Here is a 21837-nt window from a genome sequence, read left to right on the forward strand (position 1 = left end):
CTCAATATCTTTAACAGAATATGACCAACAATAATCTGATCTTAGATTGCATTAAGAGAGGGGTAAATTCAAGGACAAGAGAGACTCTTGAATTACTCAGGGCACATCTAATTTACTAATATCTAAAGTATTATATTGAGTATGCCACATTTAAGGAAGGGGATAGTTAAGTGTGGGGAGGAGGAATCTGATCTGGCATAATAAATAGTTTTTAACGTTTGCTATATGAAGGTATTATAAGATCTGAAGGAATTTAAAGAAAAGATATCACTATCTGCTTTGCTTCTGTGTTTAAAGACTATGGGATCTTTCTATCTGACTACCAGTTAAAACCAACTATACATATACCCCGTTAGAATGCAAGATGCTTGAATGGAAGAATTTATGACTAAATAGGAGATAGTGAACATTATGACATGTAAAATGGATAATTGGAATTGTCTTAAAATTTTAAAGTTTTGTACAAACAAAATCAATGCAATCAAAATTTAAAAGGAAAACAGAAAGCTAGGAAACAACTTTTTTATAAGCAAATATCTCTGATGAAGGCTTGATTTCTCAAATATATACATAAGTTAGTTAAATTTATAAAAATGCAAGTTATTCCTCAATTGATAAATGATCAGGGGATATGAACAGGTAGTTTTTAGACAAAATAATTAAACCTAACCATAGTTATATGCAAAAATTCTACAAATCACTACTGATTACAGAAATAGAAATTAAAACTACTTCACCATAACTATCATATTAGCTAGTATGACAGAAAAGGAAAATGATAAATGATGGAGGGATGGAAAAAGTGGGATGCTACTGTAATCTTCATGGAGATATAAACCAATCTAGCCATTTTGAAGAGAAGTTTGGAACTATGCCCGAAGGACAATCAAAGTATGCATATTATTTAATCCAACAATACTATGACTAAATCTGTATCCCAAAAAGACTTTTAAAAGGTGGGGGGGAGAGGGGAGACGTACTTTTACAAAAATATTTATAGCAGCTCTTTTTGTAGTGGCAAAGAATCAGAAATAGAGGGAATATCTATCAAATGGGAAATGACAGAACAAGTTGTCATGTGAAACTGATCTCATTCCATAATAATGAAATACTATTATAAGAAATGACAAGCAGATGGTTTTCAGAAAAACCTGAGAAGATTTATATGAACTGATACAAGTGAGCAGAATGAAGTATATAGTAAAAGCAATATTGTACAATGAGCAACTATAAATGATTTAACTATTCTTAGCAGTACAATGTTCCAAGACAATTACAAAGGACTTTCTAGAGAAAAAACTGATGGAGTCTGAATGCTTTTTCTTCTTGTATGCTTCTTCTTTCTCAACATGACTAATATGAAGATATGGCACATACATAATCTATTTCAAAATTACTGTCTTGGGTAGGGGGAAAAAGGGAAGAATAGGGAAAATTTGAAATTTAAAAAAAAATTAAGATAATAGAACACTAGTCCTAGACACAGGAAAATATGATGCAAATCTGAACTTAGACACTTGACAAAGTTATAGAGGGCTGAAACTATGAAAAGGTATACTTGAATCAGAAAGCAGAGCACTTAAGGCTAATTATCTAATTGATGTAAATATATATACATATATTTAGATGAGATGGTGATGTGTTGGTTCTCCTTACCATTGGTGCTTGCTGAATGTGTGGTGGTGAAGTAATCCTAGGCAAGGATAGGAGGGCTGAGGGAGAGAGGTCAGAGTCATTCTGAACCAGGATGAGGAGAGGAGAGATTTAAGGCTTTGGACTTCAAAGTCCAGGAATCATCTTTGGCAAGCTTGCTGCCTCCTTAACTTCCCCCCCTAAAGCCCAAGGACTTTGATTGATTTTGACTCTGGCTGATCCTAATGCCCTCCAGGGAGGTAGCCAGTACATTAAATACTGCTATGTGACCTTTGGCAAATCACTTAACCCTCATTGCCCAACACGCACAAGCGCGCACACACACGAAAAAAAGATTGTTAAATTGTTAAAAATTGTCTTTATATGTAATTGGGAAAAAATTAAAAGCTATAAAAAATAAAATAAGAATACAAATCCTTGAGAAAGAGATACTTATTTTCCTTTATATCCCTAACACTTTGCATATAGCAAACACTTAAGTGTGTTTCATTCATTCATAAAGATCAACCTTTTGATAAACTCAACTGCTACTAGCTTCATCCTTTAGGAAACTGACACTAGGTAAGGGGTTTACCTGAGGTCCACTGGGTCTATGAATTCAGGTGAAGAAAAATCTTTACTTTCATTAAATTCTAACTGAAAAGTACTGTTTCCTTTAATTATCTAAAATTTATGCTAAGAAATAACTCATAGACTTTGCTAAAATGTCACAGAAGTCCATGACATACAGAAAGGTGAAGAGTCCATGCTCCCGTTCCAAGGAAAGAAGCATTTTAACAAATGATATATTAATATAAATAAAAAGAAAATTAATTTATTGACATTGTTGGAAAATTAACTACCGAGTTTCAGTTGTTCTTCAAACCACATTCTCAGATCATTCTTTGTTTTCTCTCAAAAGTTAAAATACTTGGAAAGTTTATAGTCTATATTAGTGGACATATTTTAAAAGTAAACAGTTAAATAACTTTTATATTTAACTACAAATTAATTTTCATCATACACATATAAATTTCATCATACAAACATAACCCATCCAAATATTGAATCTTTATGTCATGATGTGACAAAGAATAAATAATCAGCAACTCTTATTACTCCATACTGAGATATAGACTAACTACCAATCTCTCACAATTACATCTATTTAGGAATTTGTTAAATATGCACTCATTACAAAATTTTTTTCTCAAAAAAAGTGTTATTACATTCCCAGATACAAATGACACTTACTTTGATACATCAAGGAGGAAATCATTCAATTCAGTCTGTTTGGCAAGGCCTCTGCATACCTGACATAAATTAAAGCATGGAAACTATTACTTGGAGCAAAAGTTTTTCTTTTTATTAAAAAAATTAAAATGATAGGGATGTTATTTATGTCATTAATTTAAAAGCCTAAAATAGTAACTTGAATTGTGACTATGATATGCCACAAAGGCAGCAAATATATAAAAACATACTTCTATTTATCATATCAATTGTTTGCATGAAAAGGTACATTACAAGGGACAGTTAATAATAAACAATGTTGTTAGTTAAAAGTTAAAAAGAGGTCTCAAAAATTTTCAGTGGAATATGATTACAATATAATGATGCTATTATGGGAAAATCTGTAGGAGGAATACATGTAGCAGTAGTTGTTTAAATATAAAAATTGTAAGTAGATAGTGCACATATTTTTAATTATATTATTGATATAGCCTATTTTCTTTTCCTATCAACAGTTTCTTAAACATTGATTTCCAAGAAGAAAGTGAAAAAAACATGTTCTCTGGAAGGTTCCCTTTTCCCTTGAATATTGGCTCACAAGAAGACTTTTCCACTTTCCTAGTGAAAATGTTAAGCCAATTTCAAAGAAGTGATATAAAATTTTCCACTAGAGGAGATGGCAAGACTAACTCTTCAATAGATCTCTTCTATCACCTTTAAATTTGGTTACTATCATAAAAATAGCAAAAAATTACAGTGTTTAAAGATTCATACTGCTGTGATTTTTTGGGTCATATCATATACTTAACTAAATTGGCCTCAGCATAGCAGACAATTTAAAAGATATAGGGAATGAATCTGTGATTTCATTGGTATAAGGAACTTTTTGGTGTAGAACCTCCTTACTGATGTAGGTTGGCATCTTCTTTGCAATTCTTTGCCTAAAGCACTGAGATTTTGAGTATCTTTAATCAGCATAACAATAGCAGTATGCCTCAGAGGCAAAATTTGAAATGATTCCTGGAAGAAGAGCTTCAGGAGCAGCTCTTCATACTATACTGTATCATTTAGCAAATGATCCTTTGAAAAGCTTAATAAACCAACCCAAGCATCTAACAAACTGTCAGTAGTTTCCTTTTTGGGTATTTAATTAATTAATCCTGTCCTTTTCTGAATAAAAGTATAGATTTGGAGTTGGAAGGGATGATATCCCTTAGTTCACTTTCCTAAGTTTACAAAAGAAGAAAAGGTTACAAAAAAAGTCCAAGAAAAGCCTTTCACTTGCCCAAGTTCATGCAGGTAGCCAATAGCAGAGTTGGTTTTGAACACAGGGCCACTCACTACATTTATATATAGTCAGTTGGTATTTCAGAGAACGCAAAAATCAATAACAAGACAAATAAACTCTAGAAGTCCTAGAATAAAACAACTCCAGGAATTGCTCTATTTCAATGACATGGATGACTTAGCAATGCCAGAAGTTTATAAAGGTAGAACTGCTAAGTATGGTGCACTTCATTCTTCTAAAGCATATAACATATAGTTACTGCTGATTTATTCTCAAATGTACACACTGGGCAGTTGCCATCATCTTATGAAAACATTACTAAGACTTACTTGTACTTGATGTATTGCCACTGAGGCCCAAGCAAGGTTTGCTGTTGCAACCTGAAAAAGAAAAGAAAAGTATTTAAAACTATTTAATATCAACTTCAGTTTGAATTTCAAAATTTTATCAATAGGTAATTTTGCAAGATTTTCTCTGCAGTAGCTAAAGGAAAAACTACTCTGCAAATAGACTTTCTATTAGAGAATTCTAATTAAAAAAAACAAAACAGTAAAATAGGTTTCTGAGATCACTGAACTTATAGATTCTTTTATAGATACACCACCATTCTGATTTCAGTAAAAATAGAAGTTATATAGGCTATCTTTTCTACTATTTCTCATTCTTCTGTACTGTGAAACTTCAGTGCTGTCAAATATCTTGTTATTTCATATTAAGGTACAAAGTAGATTCAGGAAGATGCAGATCTCAGAATTTACAATCTTTTTCTAATCTAACAAAAGCTCTTATTAATTTTTCAGCAAAATCTTTATATTTTAATTTCAAATTTATATTAAAGACAGAATAAGAAGCAAAATAGAAAAGGAATAAAAAATAAAATTAAACAAAACAAAGAGAAAATTGTCATGTGCCCAGCAGATGATCAAGGAGGATTCAAACTATATTAACAGATACCAATTCAGCAAAGTATATATTAGTAGAAGAAATTATATTCATGTCAATCTTTTCTTTATTTCTTTGTAAAAATATTTATTTCTTTGTGTGTACACACACACACACACACACACACACACACACGTATCTTTTCTATCCTTGCTGACCCTTTGCTATAATTTTATTCCTAACTTGCCTGGATATTACTTAATTTCCCTCCACCCATGGATCCCTCTCTTGTCTTCTTCCCTCATCCTTTGCTTCCTTTTCTACACACCCTTCCCCCCTTATTTCTTTATAGGTTTTAGAGAGAGCTATACTCTTCATAGTATACAGTATGTATTTGTATTGCATGTATTGCCTATTTAACCTATTCTGATCTAAATTTTCAGACCTCCTTCCCCTCCTCCCCCTCTAATGCCTCAGTATCTATTCATCCTCTGCACAATATTTAATTTATATTGAAGGGGTAGGGAAACTGTTCCCTTTAAGATTATCACTCTGAGATTGTGCATGCTTTTCTGATTTCCAAGATCAGGATCTCCCAGGCTCCAAGGAGTGAGACAGAACCCAAACCTTTCAGGAGAAGAGAAGCAATACTATTCGGGGCAAAATAACTCCCATAAAAATTCTATATTCTCATTCAATTGAAGAATCCTGGTCTGATCAGCTCAGGCTGTCCCAGCCCCCACCAAGATACCAAATATAAAGTTTCCCTCAACTAAGGTCTTTATAGATGGCCCATGCGCTTTGCTAGGACCCTGCCCACTGAGCATTCTTAGTGCCAAAACTCCATTTCCGAATAGAACTCTGTCAGTCCCTTGTAAACTGATTTCTATCCAACAAAAAACTTTCATTTTGCAACTAATAATTCGGTAATGAGTGAATTCTTTCACTCTAAACTTGTGGCTGATTTAAAGGGGATATTTAACAACTCTTATTGCCACTAACCTTTTTGACCACCAGGAATTGAGAGCATTCAAACTGCATCAGTATGACATAATTACTATTTTTAACTTAAATCTGCCCCAATCTTTCTTTTGAGGTGCTTTATTGTTTATGTCCATCTTAAACATGCTATGCATTTCCCATGTAAAAAAAAAATTGTCCATATTGAGTTCCTTGAAATTGATCTTTGAAATTGGTTCTTAGACATTTAATTTTCTATTAAGTTAGGGGTTGGTTGACAGAAAATTCTGAAAATCTGCAGGTTCATAGAATGTTCATTTTTTTCTCATTCAATATTATACTTTTGCTGGAAATGATATTTTTGGCCACAGGACTAGTTCTTTTGATTGTTGAAAGATTTGCCCAGGGTCACACAACCAGTACATGTTAAGTGTCTGAGGACAGATTTGAACTCAGGTCCTCCTGACTTCAGGGCTGGTGCTCTATCAATGGCACCACCTAGCTGCCCCCACTCTCATTTGATTTTTAAATTCTTTTTTCAGTTCTTTCTGGGCAGGAAGCTATTTCATGTAAAAATGTACATTTCTGTAGAAGTTTGTTTTTTTACTTCAGTGTCCTCCTCTGAAGATGAACCTTGGTCTTCCCTGTTGCTATGTTTCTATGGTGGAGTTCTTTCTTTTATGATGGTTCTTTTTTTTTCTTTTAATAAGAAGCATGATTGCAAGCAACTCTAAAACTGGGATGTGAGGGGGATGGTACCTCTGGTACCTTTACTTCAGCTCTTTACTGAAGATTTAGTGAGATCTCTAAAAGACAATTGTAAAAATCGAGTAAGGCTTCATCTACCTCAGAGTTGGAGTAGGCTTGAATGCCTAATGGCATACCTACTTCCCCTTCCTGCTATTCTTCCATGATATCATTTTCTTCCTACCTCCATCAAATATGGGCAGCTATGTACCTATTAGCCAAAATTCAATTTCCTGGGTAGTTCCTGAATTTAGAATGTAAGACCTTCAGCCAATGAGGATGAGGATTAATGGTGGAAGAGGTATTTGTATTAGGAACTATTTAAACTTGTCCCAAAGGTGCCTCTCCTCCTTTTGACTGCACGAGAATGTATAATAAACCTTCATTTTGCTCCTAGAGATATCTCCAGCTTTTTTATCATAGGGTGATCAATCACCATTCTGAGCCACACACCTCTGACCAAAAACTCTAAATAAGAGCTGCCCCTTCTAGCAAGTGCCTGTAGCCAGCAGTGTCCCTGCCTTACTGTCTCTGCACTGAGTCTTCCAGGACTCAGATTTCGACTGCACAAATAATCCAGGAAGCAAACGTTTTTTCAAGTTCCTGCTGAGGCTCCAGCCACACCCAGGGCTCCCTACTTGGTGTTTCTGCTGAGCTAACTTGAAAGTGTTTGCACTTCACATAGGATAATCTCTACCCCAAATCTTTATTTCCTCAGATCTCCTCTGGTTGTCTCCAGAGGACCCTGATTCTGCCGCAAGTCTTGATTTTTCAGCGCACATTTGTTCTACACAGAACAAAACAGAGAAATTGGGAAAGCTTGAAATTTACCTATTATGCCATTTTCTGAGAATCCTCCCCATCTTTCCTTATTTTTAAGAAATTACAGATGCAAAGATTAAATATCTATGACATATAGTGAGAAGATCTTAAGTTTAATATAACTTTTATTTGTTTGTCTATATGGGAATCAACAAAAGATAAAAGTATTCCCATTAATAGTAGCAAAAGTGTGTGTATGTGTCTCAATAATAGGAGTGAAAGAGCTTTTATATTTGCCTTAAAAAAACTGTGACTATTTGTCCTAATATTGCAGTAGATTTTTTTTTATTATGACGTCTAAAATATTGACTTACAAAAATGAATAGATGGCCTATTTATTTCAGGCATAGTTCAAAGACAACAAAATTATAGTGTAGTAAAATAATGTGGATATTCCCTTTGAAGTTTATTGTAATTATTTTAAAAATAGAATAACAGTACTTTACAAAGAATTATTCTAATTCAGTTATATGATTTTGGAGAATATCTGGCTCTAGATAACTAAACAATTTAAGTTTCTCCATTTCACAAATATGTACTGGGGTTCCACTTTACATAAGTAAGACATGACAGGTACTTAAAGACATTATCACGTAATTAGAACAATAACCCTAAGAATTGTGCAACTTTGATTTTTTTAGGGGGGGTGTCAAGACATAATTTTATTCATGTAAAGAAATGTAGAGAAAACAACACACAATTTTTTTTTTCTTTTTCCCATTTAGTTCCATAATCTTTCTGACTGGATTCAATCCATAAACTTCAAAAGGTAGGTGGAGTTCTTAAGATTGCTCAGTTCACAGTGCTGAAAACAATGTCTCAGAAAAAAGCTTTTCTGATTATGTGGGGTTTTTGGTCATTATTTTTTCATTATTATAACAAAAACAAAGACAACCCAATTCTTTTTTGTAAATGAAGTATATGGTCTTAAGAAATACTATGTGATAGCATCTCTATAGAAGATGACAATTTAAATATTAATAAGATAATCACAATTCCAATATATAAAAAAACTTTTCATGTCAATATCTAACAGAACTTTTGTTTTTGAAAAACAGTGTAATTATATGAATATGTATAATTAAACCAGAAAATTTAAATCTGACTGAAACATGACAAAACTTTCAACTCAAAAAACCCAACTATTGAGTTCTCACCTCTTGGTGACAGATGTGGAAAGCTTCTTTGCCCCAATTCCGATATAGTTCAAGGATACCAATGAGGTCACCTATTGCAGTGACAATTGGTAAACAGAGAACAGACTGGACACGTGTTCCTAATTCCAGTCCAATACCTTTGGGAAATCGTTCATCCTGAAAAAAGAAAAACAAAGTGGGGGTAGGGGGAAGGAAGGCAGAAGAAGAGGAAAAAAAAAGAAAAAATTCACTCCTAATCAGTTTTAGCAAAAAAAAAAAAAATAAATGAGCTTATCATTTATGTTATCTAGAAGAAAATATTAATAATTAGTACTATTCATTAGTAAGCACTTACTAGTTACATTGCCATCAGACAAGTCACAGAATCTTCAGACCTCAGTATTGGAAGGACCAAAAAAGCCATCTAGTTCAGCTTATCTACTCTATACAAGAAAAACTTTTATTTTAGCTAAAAGAATTACTCCTTTTCTTATTTTTTTTTTTTAAACAAAGTTTGGATAAACACTTGTTAGGAATGTTGTAGGGCAGAATTCTTTGTTTATGAGTTGACAATTTATGACAATTGACATGATTGTTTCCATTTCTGATATGATTTCTTGATTTTGTAGTGTTAAGTCAAAATTCTTCCTAATTCCTAATAATCTCCCCATATACCCATTCTTCAAATCCTATGTGTTCTTGAGTTCAAGGCTTTATAAAAATCTTCCATGTAATCTACTCAGCATTTCTATTACTTTGTTTTAAATGTAATCTCTCATGCCACTTCCCATAGGTAAATCATGACTGCATTATATATGTCAATAAGTAGGCATATCAATGTATAGTTGATGATTTCTCATTCTCTTTTAAGAAGTACTATCTCAACTTTTTTCTTTTTTTGTAAACTCTTCCATTCTTCCATTCCATTCCAAGGAATCTTCTCCTTGACATATGAAACCCAGAGTATCTTGAAATTATGTACTAATATGAACTTTTCTGGTTATGTAAAATTTATGTCATATAGTACTTTGGTTACGGAGGGCAGTGAGTCCAAAGGTGGTAGAGATTAGAATCTATCACCCAACACATTTTGATCTGTTGTGCATCTACTTTCTTGTCCTCCTTTCACTTCCATCTACAAATTATTCTGAAGATGACCTATTTGGAGCTCAAACTAAACTCTCTGCAGGCCTATTTTCTCAATTTTTCTTTTCTGTTATGAACTTATAATTTCAGCTTGATATATATTTAAATATTCTTTCTTGATTTATCTTATATAGCCAATCATCTACACCTCCATTTCCCTATGTAGTTTTGACATTGTTATTTATTCTCCTGCCTTCAAGTTATCATCTCTATTCAAACTAACAAATATATATATATACATATATGTGTATGTATGTATATATACATACTCAAAAGTTATCTGAAACTCTTTCCTCTGTCTAAATCATGTTGATTCTTTTAAAAATATAAGATAAATGCATTTTTTACTCCACTTCTAATTAGTTAGTATTCCTGCTTCTAATTAATTAGTATTGCATCTCCAATCCATTTTATCTATGACAGAACACAAACTTCTCAGCATGGCATTTAAGGCACTCCATAAAGACTTAAACCAAATTTTCCAGTTCTAGTTCACATTATATCTTCTTATATATTATATCCTAGTTAAACTGCAGTGCCAACTATTCCCAGAATATGACATTCTGTATTGGATCTCTGAGCATTTTAACATTCTGTTAATATCTCTGAAAAACTTTTTGATCTTGTAAAATCATCTTTCTTAAATGTTCCTTTTCTTCTATCTCTTAAAATTCTTAACCATTTCCTGTGGGAAGCTTTTCCTGAAGTTCCCAGTTGTTGTTGCTGTCTCCTTCCTCAAATTAACTATGTATAATGCTATACCCTTCCAAAAGATGTCAGTTGTTTAAGTATAAGGACTGATTATTTTTTATTTTACATGCATAGCCTCATGGAAAATGATGCTTAATAAATATTTATTGACTGAATCTTCTATCATATTTCCCCAAAATGTTCTGTGAAGATGTGTGCTCCAAAATGCAATCATTGATTGTCTTCTCTCACTTGCCTAAGAGGAAATAAAACTTTCTCTAAGTTTGCATAATTTTGGGACTCTTTTTGGCTTTCTTACTGTAATACTACCACTTCTTTTGCACTAGTTAAACCTTTCAAAAATATAGCTCTTAGAATCAGTATCATTACTTTTATCCATTTCTTATTATTTTAATGAACAATTAAACAGATTATGTCTCATCTTTATTCTTTCAATTAATTTGGTAATTACTCTTATTTTGTTCTAACAAATTTCAAAATGAATGGGATGTATGTAACTAAAAGTTCAAAATAGCTAATCTTCTTACTCTTTTTTTTTTTTGAAGAAAATGTTCATAATGTACAGGCATAAAGCTTTTGAGCAGTCAGTAATTATTTGGTCTCATTTCTTGATAATGAAATGATATTTTTTCCTCCAAAAAATTCCAAAAAAGCTTCCAACATTTTTTTGCCACATTCCTCTGGTTACATACGGAAAGCACCAAGCACCATGATATATATCAACTCGTTTTGAAGGATCTTATCAAATTCTTCATACAATTTATCCACATTTTCATTTTTTTGCAAGAAATATGTGTAAAAAATTTTATAGCATTCTATGCACTTATAACTCATCATAAACACTCCAGGACTGAGAGTTTCATGAAATGTTTTTAATGCCTTTGGATATATAAGGTGAATGAATGAAAAATCACAAAGCATTTAATACATATTTATTTTGTGCTTACTAGAGTGCTAAACACCAGGGACATAAATAAAATAAAATAAAAGCAAGTACAGTCTCTTCCCTCAAAAAACGTTTTCAGTTATAGTTGTCTCTATACAAGGAGAACTCTTAGACTCCTGAATCATTCAACAAGTTGGAATGAATATGGATACTTTATAAACTCTAAAGGTTTCCAAGCTCTAACTGTGAACAGTTATTGTAAAGAAAATTTGAATCCATAAATCTATATTTAGTACTGAAAAAAATTTGTGCTGCAAAAATTCAGCTACTACTATCATGGATGGCTATGAAAACTCATGTTAACAAAGGCCTATCTTACTCAAAAAGTTTAGAAACTATTGATGTAAAGCATTATACAAATGTGAGGTATTAAATATTATTATAGTACTGTAATATGAAAAATTTGACTAAATCTAAAAAATAATTATGGAATGATTAAAGTGATGTGCTCAGTCTTCCTGTTTTATAGAAGAATTTTTTTTTAATTTTGGAAAATCAAAATTGTATGTAGATTAATGACAATTATTCAGAACTTTTATATAATAGGATGATACATCTCACATATCCAAAAGCAGTTTTCATCAGCTAGCCTAAAAGATTAAGCCAAAGATGATACAGGAAGCAAAAATGGCCTGAGAGCAGACAAAACAGATACCACACAGTCTCTCATTTAAAAATTCCATGCTTCCACTCAGAAAAAAATCCCTAAGGCTTTTAATCATTATTACTTTAGATATATTTAATGAGCTTAGTTGTCTAAATTCTAAACCCACTGCAAATCACAACTAGCAAACTAGAAATAGGACATGCTTCTAGGAGACAGCACAATGAGAACTGCAACAGTGACAAAGAAAAGATCTTTCTGAAAAACCAAATTTAAAAAAACATTCTGGGGTCATTTAGCTTAGGCACTATCTTTAATGATGTCTGAGAGCATTGACTTGGCTGCAATTGATCAATTGACATCTGACTTGCATCCAGAAAGATGAGTTCTAGTCTAAATTCTGTCCCTAAATAGTTGTATCATTTTGACATATACATATACATATACATGTATACACATAGATAATATTATCCCGGGCTTTAGTATCTTTATCTGTAAAATGAATGTAAGAATATAAAGTTTTGCAACTTCAAAATTTTATGATTCTATATACTGACGAAGTCATTCAGAAAATGTTAAATGATCGGGTTTCTGTCTGAGATGGTTATGAGAATAATATATTTTAGAAAGATTTCAATCAAAATAATTAATATTTTTGATCTATTGAATATAAAAAATAATTAATAGGAAATCTTCCTTATTACTGGATATTCCATTTCTTGAGGATATCAGATAAATGATACCAAATAATATCCACATATAAGTAATTATGCCAAATATGTACCTTTCGAAAAATTCTGAAAAATAAAATTTCAATTAAAGAAATGCAGAAAACATACAAAATGTATTCAGTATTTTAGTGTTTATTAAAAAAAAATTATCTGCTGCTTGCTCCCAAATGGATATCTATATAATAAAGGTCAAACAAACAGGGAGTAACTACCTTAATAAGTAGAACCTGGTCTTAATTCTGGGTGGGTAGTGGGTGGGGCAAGAAGAAACACCTAAAAGAGAGCTCACATCAAAACAGTTAAGTCATACTTTATTTCAAAATAATCAAAATATAAAATTTGTCATTACAAGTTAAAAATAATTTACCCCAAGGATATCTTCTACTAGCATTGTTTTCCTTGATTTGGCTACATAAGCAGATATTGTTGTACCATGGGTAATTGGCCCAGCTGGGATGAGTCGTGGTTTTCCTTCCTTTACTCCAGGTGGTGTGAACATACATAGACTCTAGTAAAAAGAGAGAAAATATAAATAATATATACATCATAACCATATAATTTTTGTTACTTTAAGCCCTTAAGGACTCTGTGAGAAAAAAAAAATTAAGGAAGAGAAAAATAATAAAAGGAAAAGATTTTGTTGTTTGAGTTAGTTTTGGTTTAAATTAATTTGGGATGTATTTTTTTGTTTGGGACAAAAATTACAAAAAGGGACTAAGTAAAGTGAATATATTTTCAGTTTTACTGTGATCAAGAATATAGGAGAGTTATGAACTTCTGCTCAAAGCACATGCACAAGATAAAACATTTAAGCAACACTTCAAAATTTAAATCCTTCAGGAACCTGTCTTATTAGAAAGGGTATCAACTAATTAATCCATCTCTATATAGATAATCTTCAAACATGGCAGTTTCCAAAAGATTCATCACCCTACAAGGCAACCTACTGATAAATCTCTGTAATTTTTGAGGCTGCTCCTCAGATGAGACCTTTCAGGTTTAGTAGAATATTCTAGTGTCACTACATAGCATCACAGGGCTTTCCTGGCCATGAGGACATTTTCATCAAGATCACACTTAATATAATGAGGAATATTTAAATGTAGAATTTTTTTTCTTCTAAATTAACTCCAAACTAGGAGTAATGGGCAAAAGCTACACAGAAGCAAATTTAAATGTGATATAAGGAAAAACTTCCTAACAATCACAGCTCTCCAAAAGTGCCTCAGGAGACAATGGGTTCCCTTTCACTAGAAATTTATCTGCAAGAAAAGGTTGGATAGACCAACATGTCTGGTATGTTGTAGGACAGATTCTCACTCAGGTACAAATAGGATTAGATGTTCTCTGAGGTCTCTTCCAAATAAGATTCTGTGATTCTATGAACTGAATCAGCCAAAAATATAAAAAGCATTGAATCAATTTTCTTATAGATTTCAAGTGTGTATTCGATATCACTGTATACTAATATAGATCTGTTCTAACACTAGATCATGTCCTAGGAAAAGTATCATTCCTGTAATTCTGTTTTAATTCTCAGTTTTGATTTTTTGTTTGTTTCTTTTCAGTTCCCACATCCCTTACTCCAAGGTATTTGCATACAAAAAAACCTGTATGGATTTTATAAGACTTCCAAATGGGTAGCTCCAGAATTCTTTGGCAATTTTGCATGTGATAACTGAAAATCCAAAAGATTGCCTTTTGGTTTTTGTTTGTAAATATATATCCAGAAGAAACAAATACCTAACAAGAGGGTAGATATTGGCATATGGCACATTCTTTTTTAGAATAGTTAGCTAATATTGTTGAAGAAAAAAAGTGCAACTAAAATAGTTTGTTGTATTCTAGCCTATATTGGAGAAATGAGAAGGATCAAAGAAGGTACAGGACCACTACTCAGGATAAATGGGATGATAATTGATTCCAAGAGATGTTAGAATTGTCCATTTCTTAATCTGCTTCTTTTCAAGGAAACTGATTTTAGGATTTAAATGAACTAGGGAGAATATCTAAATTTTTTTGATGAATTCAAGTGCATCTGGACAGAAGAACTATATCTTTGGATAAATAGAGCACTAGGAAATGGAATTGTTAAAACACTGGCAGTGGGATTCAAGCATAGTGATAAAACCTTCAGACCAATCTCTTGACTTTTTTACAAACTAAAGGCCTGAAATTACTTTAATTCCAACTAAGTTCCAGAATGCATATTAAGGAAATATTTAGTGAAAATATAGAAAAAGAAAAGTGACAATACACTACTTGAAGAAAACTATATTGATTATCCAAATAATCTTTTTACTCCAAAACGAATACATTTAGAAGTAAAAAGAGGTAAGAAAGCCATGAGAAAGTACTTAATCCAAACCTCTTATTATATAAACAAAGATTCATAAAGGTTTTGTCATAGAGCCAAATCTTGAACTTATATCTCTTGAAAACCAGGAGAGGTTTTTTTTTTTTTTTTTTTTTTCCCACATTTTCACGTTTTCTACTACTGATTTGTCAGGGTTTTTTGCTATAAGGTATCAAACATTTTATGTTGAATTCCTTTTAACCTAAACTGTTTGTTATTAAAAAGGTATTTTAGAACCACAACAAGTATTTTTAAGTTTAGAAATTTTCATCTTAAAGAAATTATTTCTTCAATAGTGAATAGTAGTCTTTCCCTCTGGCAGCATAGCCTCCCTTACGACTTGTCTCATTGACCTCTCAACTATTCCTCAAGAAATTCACTACGATGATAACCTCATCAATCTGTAAACTCAGATTGATCTTGGCACTTTACAGTTTTCTGCCTTTTTGATTGGAGGGTGGGATCATGAATGTCACAAACCTCTACTAAAGGGAAGACATCTCATTTCTCACTTGGCTGCTCACTTGGGACTTTTCTGACTGACATCTTTCCCCCTTCCCCACCACATACTTCTTAAGTTTCCATTTATGTTTTGTCTTCCTTTTCTGAGTTCCTCAAAGATAATGATTGTCTTTTACCCCTTTTCTTTATCCTCAGAGCTTTGTACAATATGTGCACAGAGCAGATGTTTAATAAAGGTTTACTGACTAGTAACCAAGAAATTAATAACAACTTCCTCCTACATGATAAAGGGCATTCAATATCCAGGAAACAAATTTAGAAGAATTAGGGGATTCTAATAATAATTACTAAAGACTTTATATATACTTTAAAGTGAAAGTGGTGACTGTACAGCAATCAGGACATTTATCAACCAGTTAATATCTGAACATAAATTATACTCATGACATAAGAAATAATGAAAGAAACAGTTTCAGTGAAACCTGCAAAAAAACTTGTATATATTGAGACAGTAAAAATAAACAACTCCAAAAACTTTAAGAACTCTGATCAACACAGTAACTAACTGCAATTCCAGAACATCAATGAAGTATGCTATTTATAGCCTTATGTATTTAGAGTATAGAATGTGTGTATGTTGTGTATGTGGATAAAGCAGGAATTTGTTTTGCTAAACTATGCACATTTGTCACAATAATTTTTTTCATTTCCTAATGGAGGGGGGGAGAGAAAGGAATAAAAACTGACATTATTTGCTGAAAAAATTAAGTTAAAAACAAAAGAATCATCCTTATATTCTGCCTGTAAGGAAGGGAAATAAATAATGTTGAATGAAATTTGAAAGAGAAATTTTCATTTTTTATTTGTCATTTTTTCAGTCAAGTATTATTCAAATTAAGTTAAAAACAAAAGAATCATCCTTATAGCCTGCCTGTAAGGAAGGGAAATAAATAATGTTGAATGAAATTTGAAATAGAAATTTTCATTTGTTATTTGTCATTTTTTTCAGTCAAGTATTATTCTATAACTCATTCTGGTTTTTTTTGGCAAAGATACTATAATGGTCTGTCATTTCTTTCTCCAACTTATTTTACAGATGAGGAACTCCGACAAAAAGGATTAAGTGATTTACCTAGACCCAAAAAAGCTAGTATCTTTGGTTAATCAAGATGAATTCAAATCTGGCCTAAGATACTAGTTAATACTACTAATATTTGAATTCATCTTGATTAACCAATCTACTGAGCCACCTAGCTACCCCATTTTTATTACATATTTTTTTATTTCAAATTTTAACTACTAAAGTAGAAACATTATAAGAAAATCAATCACAAATCATTAGCAAAAATGATTCATCAAAGACCCAAGTATCCTAACAAAATCCAAATGGATATGTTATCCTCATAAATATCCAAAAGTTTGCTTTTTCCTATTATGATGGGGGATTTATTTAAAATGTATTTAATAGTAAGCATTTTACCCAAGAAGGCACTAGGTGGCAGTATTAATCAAGCTCTAAAGTTAAAACATTTGAGTTCAACATTTATAAAGCATTTGTTTCATGTAGAATATTGTTATCAGGCCTTAGGGAAGAGACAAAGTTTAGCTGAAACTGTCTTTTACTGAGAGAGCATTCAAATTATTACTGAAATGACTTGAATACTTACCTAAAGACTATAAAAGGATGATATTTGGCCCCACATTTATTAAATCTTAAATGTGAAAAATAGCCTCTCAGAATATTCATTACACTGGAAAATGAGTGATTAATAGAATTTGTAGTATACATAATAAACTGCTTAAGACTGTTTATATAAACCCATGTTTTAATTATCTATGCTGCACATCAAATAATATTCCTTTGATAATACTAAAAGAATCTATACTACATGGAGAAGCTTAAAGTTCAATATTTTTCACCACTCATTGAACCATATAAAAAAAACAAATTATTTATAATATGCTTTGTAGTGAATAAAAATCAATAAATGTTTTTAAAATAAGATTTTGGAAGAATTGACATAATACCTCTCCTTCACTAAAAAAATCAAACAAACAAACAAACAAAAACAAACAACAACAACAACAACAAAAAAAAAAAAACCAAGGCAACTGATTTTCAAATACCAAACTCACAACACCTAGTAGAATTAGCAAGTGATTGTTTACTTAAAAAGTAAACCTTGTCCTTGAAGGACAAAAGGTTTCCCAGTAGTTAACTACTGTTTAAGAATTAACCACTTGCCAAGATACCTTTTAGATATTATATCAAGTCAACAATATCAATCATCATAATGTCTTCCTGTTACTTTTTCTAGTATATACTTTAGAATATGTCACGTGTGTGCATGTATATGTGTATCTATATAACTGTGCAGACATAAAAGCAACACAACATGTTGCTTCACAACAAGTTAGGAGAATCAGTTTCTTCATTCTTTAGCTATCTGACCTTGCCAAGTCACTTCCACTTTAAGGGCTCCACTTTGCTTATAAGTAAAATGAATGTGGTATATGAGATGATCTTGAAGGTTTCTCCCAGTACTAACATTTTATGTTCTATATATACTTTACCAACACTTTCACTATGACTTTATAGTCATTTTCTACTTTTGAGAAACTAATAACTACATGGTATAATTTAAAAAAAAAAAAAAAAAAAAGGAGGGTGAAAAAGCATGAAAAGCCTTACTAGAATACATACTAGAATTTGGAGTCAGAGAATCTGGATTCATAATCTAACCCCACAATTTACTATTTTGGGGAACTTGAAAGTCATTTGACTCTCTAGACCTCATTTCTTCATCTTGAAAATAAGAGGGAGGGACTAGATGTTGTCAGAAGTTCAGATTTTTGCAAATCTAAACTTAAAATTCTATGAATTTTAACATTCTGTTTACAACTGCAGTTTATTTTGTTCTATACTTATATTTGCTATATATCAAATGGCTGCTGTTCTCATGTGTTACTCTATGAGCATATCATACAATAGTCACTTCCTAGAGTTTCTACTTGAAGCAAAAGAATGGTACTCCAAAAGATGGCAGAAATTAGTTTATTCTAAAACTGTTATTGACTATCTACTATTTGCACAGAACTGGGCTAGGCGATGAAGTGAGGAGGATAAGACACCATAACATGCTGCTTCTTGGTGTGAATTTGTGATCATTCATACACTATTACTAATAATACTTTTTATGTGGCTCCAGAAGGTTGTATCCCAAATTCTTTAGAAATTCATAATACACAGGAAATCTATCCTCTATTTCTCCAAGAGGATACAGTTTAATACCTCTTGGAATCATTTTCCATAGCTAGAACCCAAAACTTGGGGGCTAAGTCAATTCTCCAATGATTCCAAATTATAAATTTTTTAAGTTTTTAAGCCAAATTAAGGGATGGCTCCAATCTATAAGAATCCAAATCAGCCACTTCCTTCCCAGTTAATCCATAGTAGCTCAAGAGTTAGAAGTATATCTAACATCAGCACTCTGTTAAGTTCTAATTCATTGTTGTAATAAAATAGGCTATCCACAAGAAACTGTAGGGTTAACAAACATTGGTTGACATTCTGGAGAGCAATATGTAACTATGCCCAATGGGCTATCAAATTGTGCATACCCTTTGATCCAGCAGTGTCTCTACTGGGCCTGTATCCCAAAGAGATCATAGAAAAGGGAAAAGGATCCACATGTGCAAAAATGTTTGTGACAACCCTTTCTGTAGTACCAAGGAACTGGAAACTGAATGGATGTCCATCAGTTGGAGAATGGCTGAATAAGTTTTGTTATATGAATGTTATTGAATGTTATTGTTCTATAAGAAACAATCAGCAGATTGATTTCAGAAAGGCGTGGACTTACATGAACTAATGCTTAGTGAAATGAGTAAAGAGAACATTGTACGCAACAGCAAGATTATACAATGATCAATTCTGATGGAGGTGGCTTTTTTCAACAGTGAGGTTATTCAGACAAGTTCCATTGGTCTTGTGATGGAGAAAACCATCTGTATCTCAAGAGAATTCTGTGGGGACTGAGTGTGGATCACAACATAGTATTTTTACTTTTTTATTATTTGTTTGCACTTTCTCTTTTTTCCCTTTTTGATTTGATTATTTTGTGTAGCATGATAAAATGTGGAAATATATATAGAAGACTTGCACATGGATTACTTGATGTCTAGGGGAGAGAGTGGAGGATTGAAGGAAGAGAAAAAAAAAATTGGAACACATGGTTTTGCAAGGGTTAATGTTGAAATCTATGCAAATGTTTTAAAAACAAAAGGCGTTGAATTTTAAACAATCAAACACTTGCCCTAACACAGTAAAAGTAAACTACATGGATACAATGACATTTAGCTTCTAGATAAGTCAAAATTTTTATACCTTAATTGACCAGAAAATTGCATTAAGGGAGCAACGAGCTTGTAATGTTCTGATTGGTTTTCTGGAGGTCTTGGGACCAACTTTCATTTCAGCAATCACCATGAAAATAGCCAGAGATAAAGTCCAAATTCTTTACTGTCTCCTTTACAGTCTGTGTCCTTGCCTGGGGCTTGGCTAATTTTATGGAGACCCTTCAGACAGTACTTGGTCTCAATGGAAAAATGAAGGACAGGCCACCCAACACAGTGGTGTGAGATGGAATGAATGTCTCTGGCTGAGTATGTCCCAGCTTATATACTCTATTATAATTACATCATCATAGGTGTGAAGCTTGTACAATAGGTGTCAATCTTGTAGAACTATATTAAGTACTAAGTACACTACTGAACTATTAAATCACCATGCTAAACTAGATAACCATTGTCTTATCAATTCCACTGAGTTAACACCTTCTTGTAAGAATCTTTGCCTAAGTATATTTTTCCAGAGTTCTGGCCCATTGCAAGGTCTCAGGGATAGCTTTTTCATCTTTGAGGAAAAATGAATCCTGCTAAAGGAAAACAGTAAGTGGCAACTCTTACCTATTATATCAGATCAATCAGTTCACTACCAACTTAATTACAAGAATTTCAAAGGATTTAGCTTTTACTACTAATAGCATAACCTTTCAAACTGAGAAATCCTGAATCCAGATACAATCCATGGAACTGAGTTGTGGGAACTCTTGAACTCCATGCTCTTGGATAGCAGAGGAAAGATTACTTTCCATATGATGTTCTCTGCATTTTAAATTGTGCCCTTCCCTTGTTTATGTTTGTTCACAAGAGGCTTTAAGAATTCAATTGTAACATATATAACTGGATTTACAGCAAAATATTTTCATGCCACGGAAAATAGATTTTTCATGATCCCTCACTCCCGGTCACTACAAACATATGTAATTGTAATATTTAGTTAATGCTTATAGAAAGATAGATTTAGTGATAAGAAGGACTACAGATGTCATGTAATTCAAACCCTTCAACTTACAGATGAAGTCACTAAGGCCCACAGTGTCTTTTAAGTGATTTGACCAAAGGTACATAGCAAATATAAAAGGTAAGATTCAAATCCAGCTCCTTTATCCCCAAATTTAGCTCTTATTACACTGTATCTTTCTTCCCTACTTTGTTTCCTCTGTACATTAGGGAGCTTCCTACTTTGTCTACCCCTGGTAGTAATTCTAGCATGTATCCATATGCTACTTATAAATTTTATTCCTCATTATATAAAAATGTGATTTCAAAATCAGAAAAGTGAATTATATGACATAAATTTGGTCCATAAAAATCACTCACTGCTTCCAAAGCTACTCAGATTGTTGGGGCTATACCTTCTGTTTCCTCCATTACTAGCTCATGCAATGACAAAATACATTATACCTGAGTGTCCTGTTTCTATTAAAGATCAGAAATCCATAAATGAGGAGATCAAACAAGTCTTTCACAACTGCAATTATGAAAGGAATCTAGCATGATGTCAGAAGATAGTGAAGCTAAACAATGTTAACAGGAGTCTGCCTATAATTTGTTTTTGTTTTTTGTTTTTTTTTAACTCAAGTTCTCAGGTGTGTTGCCTTTTGGGTGTCCAGGAGCTAAAATGTATTCTACAGCTAATACCCACAAGCTAGTGATAAAAACAGAGAGTTACATATTACAAGCTTAGCTTGAATTTGCCAATTTTGCCAAATACTTTGCACAAACTGTCATATTTAAGCCTCATATTAAACTGAAGTAGATACTAAAGAAGTTATTA

The 21837-nt window shown here is 32.3% G+C and overlaps 1 protein-coding gene across 3 annotated transcripts in view; it reads right to left on the minus strand.

The window, feature by feature from the left end:
• The window catches only part of PDE10A (phosphodiesterase 10A), an 815835-nt gene that overhangs the window by 88405 nt on the left and 705593 nt on the right, over window positions 1-21837 (minus strand). For all 3 annotated transcript variants that reach the window (XM_051998086.1, XM_051998085.1, XM_051998087.1), the window contains 4 exons: window positions 13206-13346; window positions 8722-8877; window positions 4483-4533; window positions 2887-2945 (listed from right to left, as the gene is read on the minus strand). In XM_051998086.1, coding sequence (XP_051854046.1) covers window positions 2887-2945; window positions 4483-4533; window positions 8722-8877; window positions 13206-13346 — 407 coding nt within the window. The remainder of the gene's footprint in view (window positions 1-2886; window positions 2946-4482; window positions 4534-8721; window positions 8878-13205; window positions 13347-21837) is intronic.

This window comes from Antechinus flavipes, chromosome 4 (assembly GCF_016432865.1).
Source record: "Antechinus flavipes isolate AdamAnt ecotype Samford, QLD, Australia chromosome 4, AdamAnt_v2, whole genome shotgun sequence".
Lineage (NCBI taxonomy): Eukaryota > Metazoa > Chordata > Mammalia > Dasyuromorphia > Dasyuridae > Antechinus > Antechinus flavipes.